The 26,690-nt window shown below is 32.4% G+C and overlaps 1 protein-coding gene and 1 non-coding gene across 2 annotated transcripts in view; both read left to right on the top strand.

The window, feature by feature from the left end:
* TFPI (tissue factor pathway inhibitor) overlaps window positions 1-26,415 on the top strand; it is a 67,958-nt gene extending 41,543 nt beyond the window's left edge. Inside the window, exons 4-8 of the mRNA XM_045559141.1 lie at window positions 3,881-3,919; window positions 8,387-8,563; window positions 9,192-9,287; window positions 25,337-25,516; window positions 26,234-26,415. Coding sequence (XP_045415097.1) covers window positions 3,881-3,919; window positions 8,387-8,563; window positions 9,192-9,287; window positions 25,337-25,516; window positions 26,234-26,340 — 599 coding nt within the window. The 3' untranslated portion in view covers window positions 26,341-26,415. The remainder of the gene's footprint in view (window positions 1-3,880; window positions 3,920-8,386; window positions 8,564-9,191; window positions 9,288-25,336; window positions 25,517-26,233) is intronic.
* LOC123644177 lies at window positions 26,344-26,459 on the top strand. Its single transcript, XR_006737004.1, has one exon. It is a non-coding gene; the product is annotated as a U5 spliceosomal RNA (small nuclear RNA).
* Window positions 26,460-26,690: the final 231 nt, after the last annotated feature.

A 26,690-nucleotide genomic window follows, 5' to 3' on the forward strand; every position in this document is an offset into this window, starting at 1 on the left:
TATTTTCACATATTTAGCTTTCATGTTCAACTATCTTTTTTTTATTTTTTAAAATCAATTATTATAAAATATATTCAGCCTCATTTACTGTCCTGTACTCTTTTCCATAATAAAGAAGGAAGGAAAACCCTCAAATTCACAGAACAGTGAAGTATCATTGTATGAAGTGAATGTAATTCAGCCTCCCTGAATTGCACTCTGAGTTGACAGGAGAGTGAATGTTAGTCACATTGACTTAGTCTTTCCTTTATCAACACAACGGTCTTATTATAATTCTCTCTCATGATCATGAATCTGAAAATTCACTTTGAGGCTCTGTATTTCCTAATTGGAAAATTCTAAACTGCATCAGCTAGTAGAACCATATAAATGAAATTTAAGTCTTTTCTGTTGGACCCTTAAAATACTGTAGAAAAGACAATATCATCCCTGCTACCCCATGTATACTTTCCTAAACCCAACTTTTCTTTTTATGTTATTTTACTAAGTTACAAGGTTAAAAGAACATCATATTATATTAAATTATTAAACTTTATTCTGCCTTAATCCTATTAATTTTTTTTTTGCAAATTTTGCAAATTACAATGTTATATGCGGTTTTATCTCTTCTCACTAAGAAAAATTAAAAGTAATTACTGGTCAAAATTTTGAATGTTTTTATCTCAGGTTATTCTGAATTGTGAACTACTTGAGGGATAAAATAATCTGAGTTGCCTTTATGTCCCTAGTTTTTAGCCCAATATTCCCCCATAGCATGTTTTTAGAACTAGTTGGATTGAGCAATAGTACTATAGAGACGATATCTTTAGTTAGGAACACGAGATGTCTTGTATTTTGCAAGTCAGGCAGCTCTCCATTCTCACTCTGATAATGCCTTCCGAAGCAGCTGTTACTAAACAGCTTTGGCATCTTGATGCTTTTGGCCTGTGGGACAATCTCAATGTGGTGGAAACAGAGAACTGCTCTCCTCTATGAGTCTCTGAGACGCTCTGTTGTATGCTCTAGAGCTAACGTAAGAGAATAGACATGAAGATATTTCTTTAGCCTCAGAGCACTTATTTTCCTCTTTCCTCTCTATGGATGTTCTGTGAATGTTACTGACACAGTTTAGGCAGCTCAGTGGTCCTCAGTGGTGCCTTTGGTTTTTATAATTGCCTGGTCATTTTTCCATTCATCACAGATTTCTATACCCCGTTTTCTTCCCTACATGTTGGGCTATGTATCCTTTTGTGTTGAGTTGAAAATCATTCTTAGTCTTCAGTATCTTGGCCAGAGGCCTGATTTATCCATTCTTTGTAATCCTTGCTTTTTCGCTTGGCAGCCTACTTATTTTCATCAACTGGTCTCTTCTTGAAATACATAACCTGTTTCTCCTTTTTTAAATAACTCACAAGTCTTAGAGCTTACCATTGTGTAAAAGTTATCCTTTTTTAAGAAGTTAATCAAATGTAATCATCTCATTCATCAGTGACAGCCCTACTTTATACTCTTCTATAACATCGTTACTGACTGGCATATAAATGTAAGTCGCTTGCCCCCATCTCCTCATTATCTCTTCAAAAGCCACTTCATATTGTTGTATGAAGGCCTGAGTGTTTTATACTCTTTATACTCTTAAGGCTGTAACTGGCACATATGAAAAATACTGCTAAACTTTTTAATAATCACCTAAAGAGAGAATTCAACCTTCGGCCATCATAGATAACTAGAACTGGACTTTCTCTTCCAACATAAAGTACTAAAAAACTGGACAAAATGTATAAAGCAGTTGTTTGCAGACATGATTCAAAGGCAGCACAGAATTCTGATCTCTGAGAGAAGAGAAACATACAAGATGAGCCCTCCAATCTCCGCTGCTTTCTGTATGAAGTTATTCTGAACTACAGTTAAGAAAAGGAAATCCAAGTATAGCATGATGGTCTCCCAGAATAGAGTAGGTGAATATTGGAGATTACGAAGCTGAGGTAGCTGGATTTTTTGTAACAATGTGTGGGAGATAATGGACTTGTACAGAAACACCTAAGAAATCTGGTTAGGGTCCCCTTTGAGTTTGCCTGTAGAAGGATCATCTGCCTGTTTTAAGAAAGATGATTCCATGGCTAAAAAGGACATGTAATCCAGCTCATATTCTTTCTTGCTCTCCTTTCTCTCTCTACCTTTCTGTCTCTCTGGTAGAACAACTAATTATCTGTTAGGTGTGGATTTAACCATCCCCTTCTCCCCCTCCCACCTGCCCAACACCCTATGAATGTTATTTCCCATATGTGCACATTAGTGTTGATCAATTAGTACCAATAATCTGTCCCAGATGCCTTTCCTTCATTTCTCCTCTGAGTGAAACTTGCAATGGAGTTGAGATAACAAGACAGGAGAAGAAATCAGGAAAGGAGATGATGCTGGTCCATTCCATCCCTATTCCCAACTCACTATAAAAATTATCTCTTTTTATGTGTAAAGTAAGATGCCTGAATTATTTTCATATTTCACATTTTTTTAATTTCAAAATATTATGGGGATACAAATGGTTTTGGTTACATGGATGACTTTTGGGTTGTTTTTGTTGCTGTTGTTGGCATTATTTTTTTTTATTTCAGCATAGTAAGTCCCAAAATAATAAATGTTCACATGGATGCAGAGAGATAACAATACTCATAAAATGCTGGTAGGACTGCAAACTAGTACAGCCTCTGTGGAAAGTAATATGGAGATACCTCAAAGAGCTATGAGTAGAACTACCATTCAATCCAGCAATCCCATTACTGGACATCTACCCAAAGGAAAAAAAGACATTCTATAAAAAAGACATCTGCACTAGAATGTTTATAGCAACACATGGATCACTTTTATAATGCTTGAGTCATGGCTATAAGTGTGCCCATCACCCAGATGGTGTTCATTGTACCATTAGGTAGGTTTTCACACATCACCTCCCCCTCATTCCCCCTACTTGATTTCCACTGAGTTTTACTCATTCTGCATGTGTGCTCATCGGTTAGTTCCAATTTACTACCAAGTACGTGTGGTGTTTGTTTTTCCATTCTTTAGATACTTCACTTAGGATAATGGTCTCCAGTTCTATCCAAATTGTTGCAAAAGGTATTAATTCATCCTTTTTATGGCTGATATTACTCCATGATATACATAGACCACATTTTGTGAATCCACTCATGAATTGATGGGCACTTGAGTTGATTCCACATCTTTGCAACTGTGAATTGTGGTACAATAAACATTTGAGTGCAAGTGTTATTTTTATAAAATGTCCTTTTTTCCTTTGGGTAAATACCCAGTAGTGGGATTGCTGGATTGTATGGTAGGGCTACTTTTAGTTCTTTAAGGAATCTCCATACTGTTTTCCATAGAGGTTGTACTAATTTGCAGTCCCCACAACAGTGTATAAGCATTCCTTTCTCTCTGCATCCATGCCAGCACCTGTTGCTTTGGACTTTTTAATAAAAACCATGCTTACAGGTGCAAGGTAATATCTCTTTGTAGTTTTAATTTGCATTTCCTTGATGATTAGTGATGTTGAGCATTTTTTTCATATGTTTATTGGCCATTTGTCTTCTTTTAGAAAGCTTAATCATTTTAATTATAGATATTCTGAACAGAAAATTTAGTTACTATGAATTCTCATTTTTGTAAATGTGTTAGAAACTTTTAACATAGTTTTTGAAACATTATTATGTTAAAATTAAGTGGCTTCATGGTTATAATAACTAGAAAAAATTTTTAGAGAAAAGAAATTTAATTTTTGACATTCTGTGTAAGAATAATTTAATGGTAATAAATATGTCATCCTAGTTTGTTCAATTCAAATTCATGGTATTACATTATAAATTGTAGCAATTAACATATATACATATTGTTTTGATTGCAGATTATTCAAAGAAGTTTACAAAGACAACATTCAGAAAAGGTGAATATTCATGTGTGTAAATTAGTAGCATTTATATAAGGCATCTAGATATTCAATTCTTAGGTTTCTCTGATATGAGATTGATCATAAATTCATATGATCTTTGAAATGGTGTTTTATTTCCTTGAATATAATGAAAAATTAGAAAAACATACACATGATATTTGCTGGGGGAGGCTCCAAACATCCTATGTACTCTCATCCTAATGTAGTATGACATTTAATTTTAATCCATTTACAATCCAGAGCCACACATGCTATTTTAACATCTTCCAAATAGTAATTTAAATGTTTCTAGTCTTTAGTTCTCTGGTCTCTAATCCCTTGTTAATCTCAGCATTGTGTGGCTTCAGCAAATTTCATTAAATATTCCCCTGAATGGATACGTTTTGAATTGTCAATAGTTCTATATGCAAAAGTAAATGGAGATATTTAAAAATAAATAATTGCCTTTGTCAACATTATTTAGTGTATGTGAGCACATTTTTAATTTTGGGATTTAAATTATTTTATTGTTTTTAATTAAAAATAATTACTTTTTGCTGAATATATCAGCAAAAACAATGTTATCAATAGATCAAGAAAACCAACCTCCTTCTAGTAATGGTCTAGAAACTGGTTTGGTCTAATTATCATTTATGGCATTTACATTTGAATGAGAAAATATTGAAAAAAAGATTAAATTATTTAACTCAAGACATGAAGGAGCATGAAATGCAAAGTGCATTTTAATTTTACTTATTTTGATTTAGTTGTCTGGGAAAGAGTTGAAAATTTCTGTGACTCAGTGATAATCTTTAAACTTTATTCACTAATCAGAATTTGAATCAAAATTAATAAAATAAATTCAATGGTGAAGTTCGTACAAACAACATAAGTGAATGTATGTATTTATTTACAATTTTTAAAAAATTTTTCCTGTAAATATTGAATTAATCTTGACAAAAGTGTTTGGTGCTTCAATTAACCAAAGTCTTCATCTGTAATATCAAAGAATAAAGCATATTTATAAAGGGAATTTTGTCCACGAAGTGAAAGAAGATATTTTCATGAAAGGAAATACCAACATTTAAATATTAAGACCTTTTTCCAGAAGCATAGAATTAGAAAAAAATTATATACAGGTAAACTTTTGCTATAAAATATACATTTGATAATTCAGAATTTAACCATCCTTACTTTATATTATACACAAAAATTAAAGAATAAAGCTCTATTCATATACATGTTAAAAATGTTTAGATGCTAAAACTAATCCATAACAAAGACTTCTATCTATTTGAAGTTAAGTTTGTAATATGCTTCCTAGCATTAGAACAATTATAAAGAGAGTGGAGATTTATTACAAACCCTTTGAAATAAAATTTGATCTAAGTCAATTCCCAAGTATGCCGGCTTAAAGAAAAATCAACGGGAAAAATCCCACGGCTTATGAAAGTTGATATAGTGCCATGTCCGCATTCTCTGTAACTCAGTTTTAACTGAGCACCAGTTTAGAGCTAGAGCTGTCTATACAAAGTCAACAAGAATATTACTTTGTTTATCTGAAGAATATGGGAATTAATTTCTTGATTTATAACTGTATTTCAAACTGTAGGCCTAAAAAGAATTATTTTACATGTGTGAATTTTTTACTTCATCTTAAAATAGGTTTATGTCCTCTAATGAGGGTTCAATATGAATAATAACAACTTCTAGTTGTACAGTTTTTAAATTATACTTAGCATAATTTATGTTTTTTATTCTTTATATGCAATACTTTTTACCCACCACATTTGTTAAACATAAAATTCTTATGCCCTCTGTTAAGATGATTTAAAATTTCATAAAGTATACATACTAAGACAAAAACAAAATGATAGTAATTGAATGTATTTTTCCTTATAAAAATATTATAAAAATTTAAAGAGTTTTTATTCATTTCCCATATATTATACTTAAGTATAATAACCACAATAACATTCACTTTGAAAAACAAAAGGCAATATGAAAAGCAAAGTAACATTCACTCTGAAAAAAGACACGATAAACAGTAAATAAAGTCAACTGTGAAATTGGTGTTTTGAGAAGATGCAGAGTAGAGATTATTAAAACTGTATTATAATAGGAAATTTTATTTAATAAAATAAGTTTTATGGGAGATTAGTTCTTTTCCAGATCTGCAACTTTGGTAGAAGTCATTAGCATTATTAAATACATGACCTTTATATAGTAAAACAATTATGAGCATTGCTTCCCTGAGATAGTTGCTTTAAGATGTGAAAAGATACCACAGTTCCTTTTTGCCACTATGATAATATAGCCACAGGGAAAAAAAAATTGAGAAATTGGAGATTTGTGCTAAAAAAATTCAAGCCCAATATGCCTTGTGATCATAGTGATTTTGAAAATTATCTCAATTGTTTTCACAGAGTATGATGTAGACAGGGCTGGTAATGTAGATCACATTGGCACAACTTTTATGACAGCTGGGTTTAGCCTGGTTTGGAGCACTATCAAAGAAGGGGTATTGGACTTTTGCAAAAGCCTCTCCAATCCCTAAACATGTATTTCCTTTCTTCCTCTGTACTATTGGAGTCATTCCAATGCCTGGAAGAAGAAAAAAAAGAGATACAGTGGAGGATGTCCTATCTAGTACAGATATCAATTTCTGCAGAAGAATACAGGAACTTATAAGGCTAGTCATGAAAGCTTCCATACTTTTCAAATCTTCCTTTCCAACTTTTAAAAATTTAAACCATTCTATTTTTCTCTTCAGAGGTAACAAAAGGTATGTTTATACACATATATAAAAATTATATTAGTCATGAACTATACCTTCCAATATGACCTATGTTATATACGCTTCATGGTATCATCACTATTCTCCCCTTTCCGAGTCATTGGAATCATAAATTTCAAGTCATAAGTCAGACCCTAGATTGGAGGCAATTTCTTTCCTCAAGATGCTTTCTCTTCATAGAAAATATTTATGATGAACATTTTTAAAAAATTATTTCAGGCTGGGAGCAGTGGCTCATATCTGTAACCCTAACATTTTGGGAGGCTGAGGCAGGAGGATTCCCTTGAGACCATGAATTCAAGACTAGCCTGGGCAACATAGAGAGTCTCCATCTCTACAAAATAATTTTAAAAATTAGCCAGTTGTGGTAGCATGCTTGTAGTCCCAGCTACTTGGGATACTAACAAGGGGAGGGTAGCTTGAGCCCAGGAGTTGGAGGTTGCAGTGAGCTACGATCGCACCACTGAACCACTCCAATCTGGCTGACAGAGTGAGACCCTGCATCTAAAATAAAATAAAAAATGAAATGAAATGAAATGAAATAAAAATTTCATACTGGAGAAGCTAAGTGTTTTAACCCTGAGATTAGGTAAGCATACTACTTGGAATATAGTGATCATATTTTCTTAACTGAAAACCAGTACACATTATCTTTTCAAAGAAATTTTTTGGTATTTGTGAATTTATACACATTCTGAAAGTATTACCATGGGATAAATTAAGTCACATTTGAGTATCTATATCAATTAAACACTTGTTGAAAAGAATAAATGACTATCATAAAATATCTAGGACATAGTCATGTTAATACTTTTACAGTATAGGGATTAAACCCATCATTTTCAGACAGTCTTAAAGCAGAAAAATGAAAGAAAAAATGTTAAAAACCAGTATTTAGCAGTTATGTGGTTTTGGCAGAATTCAGATATATCTCTCATGTATGCACATTCTCTCTCTCTCTCTGTTGTACACACACACAAACATACACACATCTATCTAGACCTAATTTATGTTTTTCACACTGCAGGTGCAAACCATTCCTAATGAAGTAATACACTGCATTGCTTTCCCTAATGACACTCCACACTTCATGACATGAAATATTGACAGACCTTTTCTAAATGTTTTACATATAAACATAATAAAACCAATTAAACCCATTTTTGCTGTAATATTTTGCACATCCAAAGCAAGTGTGGAACATGATAAAATAACCTACTATCTTTTATTCTCTCAATTCATAAAATAGTTGATAGTTACTTCCTTATTAATTTACTATGATTTACACGGATATGATTTTGTATCTAGATGTAATAGTTTGTTTCCAAATAAATATTATAAATATTCCCTCTTTTAGTCACACATACTGTTTTCCATTTTTTTAATTTTTAATATTATGGGTACATAATAGTTGTATATATTTATAAAGAAACTTAGAAATTGAAACGCCAATCACAAAATATGTGTCTCAATGGCTATTTCTTCCTTATTCTAAGTACACAGTAGATATGATAGATAATTTTAATATTCCATAGTTGTGGATAATGTTATATTTTTACCTCTTGTCTTTAATTTTTATGTTTACTGCTTAAGGAACTTAGCCCATTATTTATAAATTTAATTAAAATAACTAAATTATGTACCAAAAAAAGAATATTACTTTTTGACATTTTTTTAATTTTTAGAAAAGCCAGATTTCTGCTTTTTGGAAGAAGATGCTGGAATCTGTCGAGGTTATATTACCAGGTATTTTTATAACAATCAGTCAAAACAGTGTGAACGTTTCAAGTACGGTGGATGCCTAGGCAATCAAAACAACTTTGAATCTCTGGAAGAATGCAAGAACACTTGTGAGGATACATGTAAGTTCCTCATCTCATTTTAGTTTATTCATTAGCATCCTTTTAAAAATAAGGCATCTTAGAGGATGTCCAAGTTTACCCAAGTTTTGTTTTAGGCATGCAAATGAAGAGATATTTGTGCTCATTAGATTTGAAAGAGATTTGTATGTTTTAAAAAAAAGCATTAAGAATTAAGAAATTTAACTCTAGTGGAAACGGTTTTCATAGCTCTCATATTATTTTTTATGTTACATTATTTAATTTTCCCTCCTTAGAATACTGCAGTATAATTTCAGCACAACTGTAGAATTGCTGAAATCCCTTATGATTATAAAAAAAAAATTGAGGACAAATAGTAATTTGGAAGGTATCACCTAAAATCAATCACTTTTATCTGCCCATAGCATTTATTAAAGGAATGACTCAAACATTAACTGTTATAGTTTTTTGACCAAGATCTATAAAGTTATTCATAGAAATTACTTTATAATATATGTATTTAAAGATTCACTATTTAGTAATTTAACATAGCAATGTGAATAAAATTACTGGAAGTCAATTTTTCTTAACTCTTGTGCTTTGCTTCATGTATACAAGTATGAGATTGTGACAATGTTCTTTTATTTTAATTGGCTGTATTTTTTTCCAGTGAATGATTTCCAGGTGGATGATTATAAAACCCAGCTTGATGCTGGGAATAATAACTCCTTGACTCCCCAACCAACCAAGGTTCCCAGAATTTTTGGTAAGAATCTCTTTATTTTTATTGTTTCCACAAAAATATTATCATGGTAACAATAGAAGTGGATTGTGTATTAGCAGTTTACCTTTAAAAATTACCTACCTGTTCTATTATTTAATAACAGTGTATTGAAGTATTGAGATTCAAAGTGTTTAAAATGTTCAATCCCATAAAGGTGACAAATCTTAAAGCTATTTTAAAGTATGCTTTGAAGTAGGCTTTTGATTATGTATCACATAAGAAATTTTCCTATGATATTTAACTCTGCTAAATTTATCGTATAAGATAGTACTAGGAATTATCAGCCTCAGTATATGATGGAGAATTATTGTACTGGCAGCAGTGTGTCAAAGGGAGTCTAAAGTACTTTTAATGTCAGCGTGGCGCTGGGCAGAGTCTCTGGTTAGTCACAGGGTTGAATAACCATACTCAAATGGTATGTCACTTTGGGGGAGGGAATTTTCTTTTGAACTTCTGCAGGTCTCTTTTCTGGGTGCTACCCTGTTAACATATTTATCAGATTTAAACAAATATACAGGAAATAGTCCCACGAAAATGCAAAGCTGAGAAAAAATTGAAAATACTGGAAAACGTAACCAGCAACCACAAATATCTGGACAGTTAGGAACAACCTAAACATATAAATGTCCTAGCTGAATTGTAAAAATCACATGTACTCATTAAGATATTGAAGGTTTTGCTTAGAAGCAGTCTGTGTGAACATGTCAAATGTAAACTTGGCATGAGTTTAAGGAATTCTGTAGCTATTAAAATTGCAACCTTAGGCTATAAAAAAAAATTGTGTTTGGGCCAGGAGTTCTCCACCCTGGCCATGTATCAGAATCATATGGGATTCAGAATCAGAATGTCTTAGAGTGGCTCCTCCTTATAAAACAAAAAAACAAATATGCAAGCAAGCAATAAAAGCAAAAACAAAACAAACAAACAAAAAAAAACCCAAAAACAACAGACCCCCAAACCCACCTTCTGCCCGGATGGATTTAAAGCACAGCAAATGTTAATTGTGATTTATCTAGAATGAGGGCTGTGAATGTCCAGCTCAGTCCCACACCGACCTAATCATCAGTGGGACTTGCTTCGGCACTGAATTCCACACCTTAGAAGGCACAGAGAGAATATGAAGCGTGCTTACAGAGGCAAGGAGATCTAAGAGGGAACATACTATGTGCTCTCAGTACTTGAAACACTATCATGGGACGGGAGAATTATGTTTTGTACGTGCCTCCGTGAGTCCTGCCCGTTCCAGATTCTCCCTATAACCCACCCTCGCCATCCTCATCCTGTTTTATTTCCTTAAACCCAGCCTAAGCATGAGGATTAATGTGTGAGTGCTAAAGTAGATATTTTTTTCTGTAAAATGTTTATTTTTGATGTGAGAACTTCAAAAATGGATGCTGTCTCAGAGATTAGCAAATTCCCTAAATTGCTGGTATTCAAGCAATGTTCTAATAGCACTTAAGATGTCATAAAGGGGAGGCAAACTTTCAGTGGGAGTTGGGTAATGTCTTATGTTTAAAATGCCTGCAGGTTCTTAGATTCTATAATTAGAGCAGTGAATTCAATGGCAGATGGATTTAAGCCTCATTTTTAAGTACTGCCTTGTGATAATAAGTATCTTTGTGGTTTGATGTTTTACCTGTAAAATTAAGGGATTTCATTGCATCGTTTCCTTATGTCTCTCCAACTCTATGTCTTTCAATGGTATTTTGTTTTATCCAGTTAAATATCACATGTTTAAAACCACTTTAAACCTTATTGCTGTGAAAGGTTTAGAATGCAAAAATTATTAATAAATTTAAGGATACATGTGATACAACATATCAACAAATAAATGTATGAAATCAGTTTTCAATATGTTCCAATGTTTTTTGTTTGAATTATTTTACCAATTCATGTGGAGATCTTCAGTCATTTATCATTAAAATTAGTGGAATAGGTTAGGGAATAGTTTTGCCTTGAAGTTTTATAAAGTATAAAATGCATGATTTTTGGCAAGCATACTACCATATCAGAAAGGGTGCAATGAAAATAAGTGTAAGAAAGTAATATTAATGAATATTAAACATTCCCTGACATATATCCTCTCTATATTTTTATGTAGATGCACATTGAAAATTGTAATAAATAAATGAAAAGTTATGAGTAAACTATTAACTGAAGCAGTAAGCATTGACAACACAAATTTAAAAAATTAATAAGGATCTTTATTTAAATAATATACTTTTAAGGGATAATGTTTTCATAGCAACTCCACTTAAAATTAGGGCAAATGTCTCCTTTATTTGTTTAGGACACTATTTTATTTTTGATTGTATACATTTAACTCAAAATCTACATTCCTGTAGCCAATTTGACCCCCTTTCCTCTTTTTTTAGGAGTATAAGGAATTCTTTTTCTTTTGTTTTGCAAGCTTCCTAGTCTAAAACATAAAACTATATTGCAATAACTATGGGAAGTTTGATAGCAAGGGCAGCTTGACATGTAAAGGTTGTCAATGAAGCTATGCCTCCCTTTTTCCTAAGACCATCATGATCCCTGACCCAACTCATCCAAGATGGAGAAGGTGGGACTGCAGCTGTCCCTCTTCTCTATTTAAAACCTAGGCAATACCTTCTCCATTCCCTCCAATGGGTTTGCTGAGATCTATAAAGACACCTTTTGATTTCCCATGCTCCCATATAGTTGCATCTGTCATTGCTCAAATTTTATAAATACATTATTATAGTTTAAGAAAATACAGTTTTTTGTTTATGGAAAACCTTGTTCAAAGGTTTTATCAAATATGCAAAGCTCTCTGTGGGTATCAGGTTATTCTGAAAAGATGTAAATCCTTTAAAGTTTCAATTCAGTGTACAGGAATAATAATCTACCCACAATGTAAATGGAATAGCATTCTTTTAAAATTATTTTCATTAAATAACAGTCCTTAAGCATAATATTTGAATATTGTACATAATCTTCAGAATTAAAAACCACCACAATTGGTTCCCCTCAATTTCCCCCTTTGGATTGGCAGTATGATACAGCAGATAAAAGACCCTTGAGCCCAAAGACATGGGTTAAAATCCCAGCTCTTCCACTTAATAGCTGTGTGACCCTAGGATATTTCTTTATCTCTCTGAGTCTTATCTTCCCACTGTAAAATGAGGATGGTAGTCCGATAGTAGTAACCTGATAGGGTTTGCTGTGAGGTTAACTCAGTCAATATGCACAGCTTTCTTAGGACAGAACCTGATATCTAGCAAGTAATATGTATTATTACTCATTATTATTATTCATGTGATTCAGAAAAATACTGTTAACTTCCCAGGCCTAGGTTTCTCATCTGTAAAACAAGTTTTTGTAAATTCCCATTTGTAGAAGAAATTTATCATTCAGACACTTATGAAATCTCTAATTATTCAGATAAATGCATCTATAAACATATAGTCACAAAATCACAACTAACCTAAAGAAGAATTCAGGCTAAAACTAAATTAATGCATATATGGAAACTCAAACAGTTCAAATGTGTTTATTAGAAACAAGTTGAGATTATTGGCATGGAGAAGTATCATGTGATTTCAAAGCCAAAAAAAAAGTTTATTTGTATCATTTGTCTTTATCTTTTCAATATTTCCAGCTTTTCATCCTTTCAGAGTGCTGCCACTGTTTTTCTGATTATTCCAATTGGAACAGTTAATAATTTCTTTTGATTGCCTCTCTTCTTCCAGTCATTCATTAAATTCTATTGCTTTTTCCAATGAAATGTACATTTATGTCTCTTCCATTTGCAGCCTACTTGTTGTATTCAGATTATCAGCTTAGGTTATCTAAACAATCACATGTCATCCAAACTGGGACACTAATGAAAATGAATGGGGATGCTAAAAAAATTAAGTTATATACCTATTTTAAATATCTATGCATTGATAAAAGTTGAAATAGTCATTTTGGTAGCTTTATAAAAATAGTTTTATATTTAAAAGTATTTCAATATTTTTAATCACATATATTTTGGGACATGATATTCTAAAATAATAGGCATAAACTAATACTGGTTTAGGCAAATCAGGTCATGTAGACATGAGTTAGATATAAATAGATATCACAGAGCTCAGTATAACTCAGATATACTATATGTATATAATACGCATAATGTAATCCGATATTTGACATAAGTCAAGTATAATGTACTTTATATAGAAAGAGAGGCAGAGATAGAGAGACCGAGACAGAATCAAATATCTATGAATTATATATGACCTTTTTGACTTCACTGTCCTAATCCTATGCATCTGTTATGTTATGAGTAGGCTATCTTTAATCAAACAAATTTACATATCCATTATCTTTTACAAAAAAATTAAAATTAAAAAAATCAAAAAATACTTAATGAGTATATTCTTTCTCTGTGTTAATTTATCCTCCTACACTTGGCTTAAGTTTGCATTATCTGTTAGCCCTCTACCTATTCCAGATTTTCTTGCTGTCCCTTAAATATAAAATATTTCATCCATCCACATTGCTCTCTTCATTATCACTTAACACAAATTATCCACCCTCATTCCGTATAATGTCTTCTGTGATTTTTCTCACCTAAAATTTCAGTGGCCCACCTCACCTTCTTCTCTAACTGCTTTTCCATGACCATAATGAAACCTCTTCCTCTCTCTTCCCTTTGGCTTCTTATTTTTTATTCATTTAATACTCGTATCATTTGATATTATGTTTGGTCTGCCTCACTGTCCAGATTACAAGGTTTTTTTTGAAGAAAAAGATCATGTATATATATTTTATAGACTATCCCCACTCCCAGCATTTAGCCCAGTGTTAAGCACATAACAGATGACTCATAGTTTTTATTTATTAATTTTATGATTCACAGTTACAAAAGAAAGAACAAATGATGGTTGGAAGAATGCTGATCATATTTACCAAGTCTTTCTGAACGCCTTCTACATTCATGCATCCATGTTCTTTTTAGGATTGGATAATATTTTATGCACCTGTTAATATTTGTGCTTTTGGCATTTCCTTAATATTTATATGTATATGTATTGCCTTTGATAGCATACCACTAATAAAGTTTGAATATTTACGTGGATAGTGAATATAGTCTTCTCACTACATCTCATTAGTACATGTCTAACTATCAAAGAAAAACTAATGTTCTCAAGTGTTTTTAAAAAGTTTTGGTTATCATTGGCCTTCTGGAAGAGGTGTTATGCTCACAAAAGACTTAAGTGACAACTAAACAACATCACTGATACAGTCAATTTCCAGATCTGCAAGATAATGTTGTCACCTATTAGGCCTCTTTTTGAAGACATGATTACATGTAAGAGGAATATTTCAAGTGTGAAAACTTTTTGAAAAGAAAACATACTCCATCAACTACAGAGTTACACATTCAGCTATATACTACAGTTAATCACGAGTACTGTGGACAACTCTAAAAAACCTCATTTCATCCCCAATCCACTTCGATAGTTCTAAAGAAGTATCCTGCCTTTCGTAATGTGGTCTCAAGCCAAGAAGCATAGAAACATCCCCTATAATCTAAATATGCCTGCGTAGTAAATCTGGAGCCTCCTCTGCTGATTTTCTGACAAGCTGGCTTTCCAAAAATAGATAACAACTTCTGGAGAGTATCCATCAGGCCTTCTACTTCCTGGCAGGAGAGCTGGTGAGGAACAAAAATGTGATACTTCATCTCTGCCAAAATTGCTGCCATCCAAATGCAGTCACCCTAGATGACCACTGCCTACCTTTCTAATCCCTTTCTTCCTGGACCACTTCTAGTCTTAACAAAGATCAATTTTTGTTTTTGTTATAAGAGTCCTCCAGAGAAGTGTTTCTCATGTTTGAATAACATACAGACACATTTTTAAAAGGGAAAAATCACAGACTTCCAATTTGTAAACCAAATTTTTTAAATAAGTAGTTTTGCATGAACAAGTAAAATGGTAGGAAGAAACTCCTTAACCTTGTGTTCATTATACAACTATAAACCAAAACTTATTTACAAATTAATACAACCCAAAGTATAAACACTAATAAATTGATAACACTAACTTGATAAAGCATATTTTTTTGCTAAAGCAATAAAAATCCCTTGTATTTACTGAGGAAAAGAATCTCTATTCAATAAATGGTGCTGGGACAAGTGGATAGCAACATGCAGAAGAATGAGACAGGATCCATATCTCTCACCACTCACAAAAATTAATTCAAGATGGGTAAAAGAATTAAATATAAGGCATGAAACCATAAGAACTCTAGAAGAAAATGTTGGAAAACTCTTCTAGATACTGGCCTACGCAAAGAATTTATGAAGAAGACCCCAAAGACAATCACAGCAACAACAAAAATAAATAAATGAGACTTGGTTAAATTAAAAAGCTTCTGCACAGCCAAGTAACTAATCAACAGAGCAAATAGACAACGTACAGAATGAGAGCAAATATTCATAAGCTATACATTTGATAAAGGGCTAATAACCAGAATCTACAAAGAACTTAAGCAAATCAGAAAAAAAATCAAACAACCCCATTAAAAAGTGGGCAAAAGACATAAACAGAAGCTTTTCAAAATAAGATAGACAAATGGCCAATAAACATATGAAAAATGCTCAACATCACTAACCATCAGGGAAATGCAAATTAAAACCACAATGAGATATCACCTTACCCCAGTCAGAATGGTTTTTAGTAAAAAGTCCAAAAGCAATAGATGTTGGCATGGATGCAGAGAGAAAGGAGCATTTACACACTGTTGGTGGGATTGCAAATTAATACAACCTCTATGGAAAACAGTATGGAGATTCCTTAAAGAACTAAAAGTAGAACTACCATTTAATCCAGCAGTCCCACTACTGGGTATTTACCCAAAGGAAAAGAAGTCATTTTTATAAAAGACACCTGCACTCAAATGTTTATTGTACCACAATACACAATTGCAAAGATAAATAATCAACTCAAATGCCCATCAATTCATGAACGGATTAACAAAATGTGGTATATGTATACCATGTATTAATACTACTACTCAGCCATGAGGAAGTATGAATTAATGCCTTTTGCAACAATATGGATGGAGCCATTATCCTAAGTGAAGTCTCTAAGGAATGGAAAAACAAACACCACGTGCTTACTTTTAAATTGGAACTACCCAATGAGCACATATGTGCATGAAGGGAAGTATAACTCAATGGAAATCAATTGGGGGAAGGGGGAGGAGGAGATGGGTGAAAATCTATTTAATGGATACAATGAACACTATCTGGGTAATGGGCACACTTATAATCCTGACTCAAGCATTACAAAAGCTATCCTTATAACCAAGAACATTTTTATCGCCATAATACTTTGAAATAAATTTTTTAAAAATCCCTATTGTAATATAAATTTTGTATTGATTACTATAGGGCAGGTTAGTAATGAGGTAGGAATAGTTTACAAAAGACTTTGCTACTCTCTGTTGTATATAATTGTCTGACTGCCCTTTTTCTGTCTGAATACTGGACACTCTTTGCAGAAATGAAGTTGAAAAGCATTGATATAAAATGTGTCAGCTAGGAAAATCCCAACTCTATCTTTTCTAGGGACACAGCAGAGTGGCGTTTCTAGCTTTTGATCACATCTGATACCATTATATGGATGTCACTGACCAGTGTCAGTATGATCACATACATAAAAGTCTGGAACTTTGCTGTGTCATTTCTAGAATCAGTCCAGGTTCAACATGCCAACCCAATAATTCTTTCCTTCAAGTGTTAGTTCTCTAAATACTGTATGGCTCAGCACTGCTGCCCCTCAGATTTGTTTCTAGCCTCCTCGTTTGGTGGCCTATTTTGATTATATGTCTTTCTCTCTTCAAACTTAGTAAACCTCAACTTCATACAGGTAACTCTGGGTAAGACACATCTATCATGTTCTGAACCTGAGCTTCAGAGAAGAGGGAATTTGGATACCAGTTATGAAAGAGAAATTGTGACAATGTTCTTTTTATCTGACAAAATTATTAAAATATTTTTCTCAGATGTTATTTTTTGAATTTTCCAGTTAGTTTTTAGAATGACTTATTATAATGGTGAAGAGCATTGGCTTTATGCATGGAAATATGTGGTTTTTAATTCCAGTTCTGCTATTTGTGGACTATCTCTGTGGCTTTGAAAAAAATCAAACCACTTCTCTCAGCCTCACGTTCCTCATTTGTTATGTGTAGAGAGTAATATCTCAAAACTTTTGTGGAAATTGTAATGAAATATAAAATTTTTAACCCAATGCTGTGCACATAAGAGCTTAAAATATTAATTTCTGAGTTTTTTATGATGATGATGATAATCACCCAGTTTCATCTTAGCTTTATAGCAGAAAAAATAAAATAATCAGAAGTATTACTTATATAAATTTTATTGATGATTTTAATGTAACTAACATCTGCAGCTTTGATCTGAAATATCTTCATCTAATGTATTGCATACTATGATTATCTGAAATAATATATATAGCACTTATAAAATTCAAACCTAATTTAAAAATACACATACTTTTTTTTTTTGTCTTTGGATCTTATTTTTAATTGAAGGACTTGTAAACCTGTATTTCCAACTTCATCTTAAGACCTCAGCTGCGAGTCTGTGTACTTTTAAATTTCAGTTCAGTTCAACAAACATTGAGTACCTTTTATATAACGGAACTATCACAAAGACTGGGAGTATATGGATAATAAATAAGAGGGTAGTTTTACCCTTTACAGGTGTGCCTATCAAGCAGGGGAAGGAGATGGATAAATAAATGACCTCAATGCCTATCTATTGCATGCTAAGACAGAGAGCTGCACAAGGGTTACAGGAGGACAGAGTCACAATAATATTGTACATCCATTAAATGATGTCAAAATTAAATCTGTCTGTCTTCTCAAAACCTGAGTTTTAGCTTCCATCTTCCATCTTGGATTTGTTTTCCTAGATGCTGGCTAATCCATGGACATAGCTTACAATTCCATATACATTCAGAGATTTTTCTAAGTAAAGCAATAAAGAAAGCAAGCCACAAAATATTACACATTACAAAACTATTATAAGTAGAATTTATTTTGTAATGATATTTCATAATACATTAGAAAATATTCTACTTTATAAGTTAACTGGTCTAGACACACTAAAATTATCTCATCTCTAACTCTCTCCCTGCCCAAATTCAATCTGGTTCTAAACTTTAGCCACTCCCACAGTAACTGCTTTAGTTAGGGTCTTTTTATATTCTTTATTGAAAGTTACTGGATTCAACCTATACATGCCTGGTTGAGTTTGCTTCATGTATCAAAAACTATCAGAACTTGTCTCCTTCATCCTTTAATACTTTCAGTGACTCATTAACATGTGCATCATAAAATCCAAATATATTAGTATTCAAAAAACTTCTTAATTTTCTCTAAATGTACTTTTCCAGCCTGTATCTCATTGTACCCCTTCATGCATCTTATTCTTCAGATAGCCTAGAGTTTACAAAGTACCCCAAACACATCAGAAATATTCTGACCTATGTGCTTTCACTTTCCTTCAGCCATATGCTCCTCTAACTCCCCTGTTTATTAAAATCTCATTCTTCCTAGAAAGATAATCAATGGACTAAATAAACATTAATTTTCACCTTGTGCTAAAATTTGATAGTATTTACAATTTTGCACATGTCCTAAAGAAAAGTTTTTCTAATGTATTGTAAGACATAATTATCTTATAATAAAGTATATTCCTAACAATTTCATAATTTGTAATTTTAGCATGGCTTTCTTTCTTTGTGGTTTTGCTTAGAAAAATTCCTAAATGAATACGACTTTGTAAACTGGATTGGGCAGTATCTAGGAAAACAAATCCACCCAAGAAATAGCTACTCAATTTCTTTCTTTCCTTTTTAATGTGTGGATAGATTCTCTATCTGAATAAGGTTTCCCACAGTCGATACTTTGTCACCTTTCAATTTCAAATTCCCTGGAAACCCACTTTTTACATTTTATCCCCAGCTAAAGAGCCCAGTACACACAGGAAAAAAAAAAAAAAAAGTATTGCACACTGTTTATTTTCCCATTCCCTGCCCTCTTTTCTCTTCTATATAGAATGTTAATTTCCACCATTTAACACCATTTCTCCCTGATTAATGAACAGAGACACATATTCTTCCTGTAGTACAGAGAGAGGGACAAGTTTTACTACCCATTCCTAATCAGAAGCAGATTTCAATCTCCAGTCTTTTTTTATGACTCCAGGACATGGACTTACTCTGAAAAAAGATTATTTTCTTGTCATATATAACTTGAGCCTATAATTGCCAACAATTTTAAAAAAATAGAAAAGTAGAAAAAAAGATGAAAAATTGCCCATATTCACATTACACAATCACTGTTAGCATTCCAGCATATTTCATTTTACTATTTCTTTGTATTTTTTTTGTTTTTCAATTCATCACAAAGTAAATACAAACTGGAAGCAGCTGCTGGAGGAGCCCCAACAATTCAGAATAAGCTCAGTGTAAAAGAATCTTTTTCTAAAATTGTAACCTAGCAAACATGTAAGCTCCCTACCTCATAAAACTATCTTTATAGTAATCACTTCTTCCACTGATAACACATTCTCTCAGTTTTTTGCCCAATGGATAGCATATACCATTTCCATTTTCATTTAAATGTGATTATATATGTATATGTATATGTGTGTGTGTGTGAGTTTCGTGTGTTGGCACAAAAATATAAATGAGTATATTTTATTGATTCTAAGATGCATATATTTTCACATTTTAACATGGTTCTAATCATGATTAAGCTTATAACTGATAATGTATAATAGCATAATGATGTTTATAAGTAGTACATACAATAATGCATCTTAAAATCAGTGGCATCATAAATTCTATGTGACTGATATTTCACAGAACATTTGAGGAGCTATTATCAATTACTTGTCCCACATAGTGCCTCTCTATTTTTGTTAGTGAAGGGAGAGAGAAAAAGTGATTTATGCCTGTGGTGCCAGTCTGTGGCCTGCTAGGAACTGGGCTGCACAGCAGGAGCTGAGCAGGGGGCACGTGAATGAATTTTCATCTGCATTTACAGCCGCTCCCCATCACTCTCATCACTGCCTGGGCTCCACCTCCTGTCAGATCAGTGGCAGCATTAGATTCTCTCAGGAGCGCAAACCCTACTGCACACTGCACAGGCGAGGGATCTGGGTTGTATGCTCCTAATGAGAATCTAATGCTTGATGATCTGAGGTGGAGCTGAGGCAGTGATACTAGTGCTGGGGAGCAGCTGCAAATGTAAATAATGTAATGCACTTAAATCATCCCAAAACCATTCCCCTTCCCCCTCAGTCTGTGGAAAAATTTTTGTCTATGAAACTAGTCCCTGGTGCCAAAAAGGTTGGGGACCACTGATTCATGGTAAATAAAGGCGTGAAAGCAAGGTCCATGTTTTATTAAATAAAGTTTAGGCACTCTTAAATGCCATCATAGGTGTATAAATTTTGACAAACTTTCAGTGGAAAATTCACATCTACCAAATTACAAATTGAATGTTGCTTTTGCATAATTCTAATTTTAGAAATATTTCCTCTAGAAGCAGCTAAACCAGTGTTCAAGAATGTTCATGAGTCATTATGTGGAATTGAAAAAAATTAATCTATATATTCATGAGTAATAAATTGAACAAATATACTATAGTAAATTCATTAAAAAATTATACATGCATTAAAAAGAATGAGGTATATCTATCAAAAAGATGAAGACAAAGCCACAAAATATTATCAAGTATAGTAATAAGACGTAGGACAGTACACTAATACATATGCATATGCAAACAATTTTGAGATATGCAAACCACTGATAGTGGTTAAAGGGCAGGAAATCAAATTATGGAGAATTTTTGTTTTACATTTCTTAAACTTTTGTATTATTTGAAAGTTTTACAAAGATAATTTATGGAAAAATGTTTCAGAAGACAAAAAAATTACTCAACAAGTCATGAGTTATTTCATAAAACCTCATTTATTGGAAGAAAGGAAAGTCTAAATAGGCATGCAAAATGTGAATAGTAGAAAAGACACCGCAGCAAAGATACAAAGTGAGCATAAGATTCGAAGTTTCCTACTGAAATTTCAAAGTAAATTTATATAAACCACTCTACATGTAAAACTGACTTTGGAGCACCACCTTAGAGTTTAGCAGTCATACTAGATCATAGTAGTTCCTGATAGCAAAAAAAGTGGATCCTGAATTCTGAAACCTGTCAAAAACTCTCTAGACAGAAGCTAACCAACTTAATACTAATGGCGGAATCAAGATATAATGCATTTGATCATTAAATTCCTTTTGGAAAATGAACAAAAGTCAGGTTAGTGTCTTTTTATTCTACCTTAAATTTCTTTGAATAATTATAATCTAGACCCCAAAAAATCACATTGTGCAATTACTTCAAAACCTTTATATTTTCTTTCATTGTAGATATCAAAGTCTGGATTTTGAGTAGGTGAGTGCATATCTATATCTAGAATAAATTTGCTAATTGAAAACAATCAAGCTTATCTTCTCATGGGTACAAAAAATTTAATTTCCTCACCTTTGGAGATTTAACTAGAAGATAATCAAGAACTCAAAAAAATCTTAGAGCTAAAATGTCCTTAAGAAACTGTCTGCTTCATTGCTTTAAGTCTACTGTGGTTTATGCTATAGTAACCCAATCATAGTCTTAGTGCTCAAAGTTAAAATGATCTTAAGAGAAATTAATTAACTTACATATCAGGTAAAATTCATGTTCTGAAAAATAATTGCCTTATAAAGACTCCCTAACTGATAATTTATTGCATTTTTAAAACTTCTAAATGTTAACTACATATAAAACAACATCCTCAGTGATTTATTTCAAATTTTAACCCACTATCAAAATATTCTTATTTCTAGTGTTAGGAACCTCATTATTGATCTGGCTCAAAGCTGTGTTGTGTTGAATGATCTGTGTAAGCAGCAATTGAAATCAGGGCAAAGTGAGACAAACAACTGCCACGGCTGAGGCTGAGTCATGGACAGGCACTCTGAACAGGAGCAAGTATCTGAAAATAGAGGCAATTTGCGTCTCCAAACCAGATCCCAGGCTGTCAGAAGCAGCATGCCAGACATCCTCTAATTCAGAAGTCACAAAGAATGTCAGGTAGTAGCAATCTGATCCCTTGAATAATTTAACTGGTAGTGAAACTTTCTCCGCTGGCATCTGTGCTGGCAAACTGCTCTCAAACCAATCCCCCTGCCTTCTCTTGTCTCATGCACTTTTATGGGGAACCCTTTTCCTCTGGCTTCTGAGTAGGTTGAGTCAATAGCAGATACAGTTGGATGACTAGATGGTCAAAGGAAGACAGAAACTAGGATATGTCTCCCCACCACACCTGCGATATATCCTCCATGGTTTCAGCTCCACTGAAAAGGTCCATTATGGTTTTAGTTTTCACTTGGTGTTTCAGGAACTTGTTCTATGATAACAGATGCTCCTGCCTTGGTACTTCCAATCCAGGGACTGTAGCCCCAGATGAACCAGGCTAGCTTAACCTCACTTTTATTATGGGGCTATGTTTAATATAGGTTGTCTATCGGGGAAAGAAAGGAGGAGTTTGCTCTCTGTCATCAGAAAATTATCTCTGCCCTGGAATAAAGAAGCTTTAGGTCAGGAATTGCTATTAAGATATATTATAATAACTAACATTTGTAAAGGAGGGTATGATTTACAAATACATTCACACATATTATCTGCAACTTACTGTGGGCTGATACATCTTATGTGCAAAATGCTAAAGTGATATTGATGTATAAGTGATATTGATGTATAAGTCATATGTCATTTTATCATGCACGTTTATTTGGAAGCATCTGTGGGTGCTTGAGAAAAAAAAGAATAACAATTTCCTCTCTTTTCGCTCTCTCTCAAATCAGTCTAATTGCTTCTAGTGTATCTCTTTTATTTCTGAACATAGGTGATGACTTTGGAAGCTCATGAGATAAAGGTGATGGCAATTAATAATCATTTCGTTTTCTAGGCTGTACAATGATTAGAATCCACATCACACACATTGGAAAAATTTGTAAAATAGTATGGCTCAATTACAACCTAACCCTCCTAGACTGTTAGAAAATTCCTCTCATATAAACCATTCTTAATGACAGGAAATGTCAACATTTTCTAGAATGGTTAGCACACATTCTCACCAAAGGCATTTTAACTTTGATTTATGACAGTACATAATCATGTCAAAGGATACAAAATAGCAAACATGAAGGATGAGTCTAGAGATCTAATGTACAACATGAGGACTATAGTCAATAAAATAGTATTGGATTAGGAATTTTTGTTAAACAAGTAGGTTTTAGCTGCTCTTGTCACAAAAAAATTGTGACTGTGAGATGTTAGCTATGTTAATCTGCTTCACTATAGTAACCATTTTACTATCTATATGTATCCCATAACATCTGGTTAAAAACCTCAAATATACACAGTAACATTTATTTAAAATAATACACTATAATCCCCACATAAGATGAGGTAAAACATAAAGGACTACATAATTTTGAACAGTGTTTTAATTTTACAGATCCTAGGACTTTCTTTTAAAATCGGTGTGTATATATCTAGTCAAAGACAGAAATAACATGTAATGTTCTTTCTGTGATTATTGCTCTTGAATTTTGGCACAAAAATATTACCTTTCTATAATTTCTTCTTATAAATTCTTCTGTTCACATTCATTCCCTCTCATATTTTCCAGAAATGTTTTCTCTATTACATGAGTTTTTATATCAAGATACTCTAATCTTTATTTAAATATCTAGATGGCAAGAAGTAGTAAAAGTGCTTATATCACATTAAGATTGTTTTCATTTTTTCTCTGTTTCTTTCATTTTCTTTCTTTTCTTATACAGGCTATTCATCTGGGGTTTATTTGCCAAAAGACTGCTTCTTGCTTTATGCGTAGTCTATTAGCCTTCATTGACTACTAGATTTCTCAAAGTTCTATTTCCTTCCAGTATTAAACATTATCAAATCTTCTTCATCAGTATTAGCTGTATTGCATCTCACTATTTGGCAAAGCTATTAGAGTTTTCTTACATTGATTCTTCACCATCCAACAACTTCCTTGCAGTACTGGTTTATTAACATCAATCGGTTTAGATGTACCACTGAAGAGTTTCCCCTTGACAACAGGAATTCCCAAATGAGCTAAAAACCACTATTAAGCTAAAACTAATTTTCTCTTTTGTCTTTAGTATATGAATGTTTCTCTTAATACTCTAGCTGTATTTTCCTCTTCTGTTTTGAAAGTCATTGGTCCCATTGACAGAACAGCTCATGTGTGGTCCAAACCAGTGTTTCATTTTACTGGCTTTAGCAATATTGCTTCCTTTGCAAAAACATTTAGCTTATCTAGAACTGGTGATTCAATTCACAAGAAAAAAAAAATGTTATTACTAAATCAAATATCTCTCTTCTGGGCTCTTTTCCTGACACTTAAAGTTAAAACTTGCCACACTTGAATTCCTGCACTTTAAATTAGTATTGTATTACATTTTTCAGAACGTTTTTAATCAAGAGACTAAACTTCTTCCTCAACTTCAGCGTTTTTTTCACGCAATGAAGAAAAAGTTTGCTCATCAGGATTTTTTTCGAAGATGACATTCATTAGCAAATGATATGTAAATGTGAATATATAAATCAAAATTTCAACTGTTCAATTATTGAATAGTGGTTACAGTTGGTTTGTTTACATACCAAATAGTCATAATACTTCCCTTTAGCAAATGAGTTCTTTATAATTCAGTATAGTAGACACTTGGGAATTAGTTAAGCATTTTTTGGGAATGGAAATACATGACTTTCATTAAATACTACTTTTATTCATCCAGATTACTGTTTTATATAGATATTCCACAAGACTAATCTATAAAAAATATGTAACATGAAGGCCTCAGATGCACTATCATATGTGGCTTACCACGTTTTCTTAATGTTTTTAGAATTTCACGGCCCCTCGTGGTGTCTTACCCCAGCAGACAGAGGATTGTGTCAAGCCAATGAGAACAGATTCTACTACAATTCAGTCATTGGGAAGTGCCGCCTATTTAAGTACAGTGGATGTGGGGGAAATGAAAACAACTTCACTTCTAAAAAAGCATGTCTGAGGACATGTAAAAAAGGTATGGAAGATATTTTTCCCATGAATTCACTAGTGTTTGAAATAACAATTGTATTGAAATTATAAGTAAATTTTATTCTATTAAAAATATCATGCAACTGTTCTTTTTATTATAAGAAACAAAGTATTATTTAGCTAATAAATGTTCTATTTTCAAATAAATTTAGATAATATTGCTGGCTATATAACTATATTTCCTCTTAATATGCATTCATAGAAAAAGAAGCAATTCAGGGCAAATTAAACATGCTACTCGTTTAATGTTTAAATACTAAGCATTCATTTTAAATGATTATACCAAAATACCTATAAGCTTTCTTATAATGCATAAAATTTTAACATATTTATTAGTTTCCTCTGAATATAAAAATGATACATGTTTATAATAGAATAGAAAGAGTATGAAAATGTAAATAAAAATCATCTGTAACTATATCAACCATATACAGTTATATTTATGCTTTTTTAAATAGCATGGATTTCTAACTGAAGATGACCTGTGAACAAAAACCAACCACATGCTTATCCATTTTTATTAACTCATATATGCAAAATGACTTCCTTAGAAATAGGGTGTCCTACACAAAGACAGGCAAATTAAAGGCTTTAAACTAATATTTTTGTTTGAAATATTAAAAGATAATTTGAGAAAATTTTAGATAAAATGCTCCATTGTGTTATTTTATCATACGTAAATTTGTTACTCTTCCTTTTATAGGTTTCATCCAAAGAATATCTAAAGGAGGACTAATTAAAACCAAAAGAAAAAGAAAGAAGCAGTCAGTGAAAATAGTATATGAAGAAATTTTTGTTAAAAAGATATAAATTATACCCTGGTTTCTTTTTGGATCGAATAAATCTTTTGCCTTTTACTAAAGATTTCTATGGAGAGGAACAACTCCGAGTTTTTGATCAATTTTTTGAGGCCTTGCTTTGGCAAGGCTAATAAAAAAAAGATATAAAATTTGTTATATTATTGAAACATTAATTCTACTAAATATTTTATATAGAATGTTTCACTATGATTTTCTATTTTTTCCTTTGCTAAAAATACTTTAAAGGAATATGTTCATGAAGCAATTTTTTATGCTTATGGTACTTGCTAGCAATACATTTGCACCAGAGTTTCTTTTCTAAGTTGGTCAAATTGCTTGTTCTAGGTCTATAATTTATTA

Source organism: Lemur catta, chromosome 8 (assembly GCF_020740605.2).
Source record: "Lemur catta isolate mLemCat1 chromosome 8, mLemCat1.pri, whole genome shotgun sequence".
Lineage (NCBI taxonomy): Eukaryota > Metazoa > Chordata > Mammalia > Primates > Lemuridae > Lemur > Lemur catta.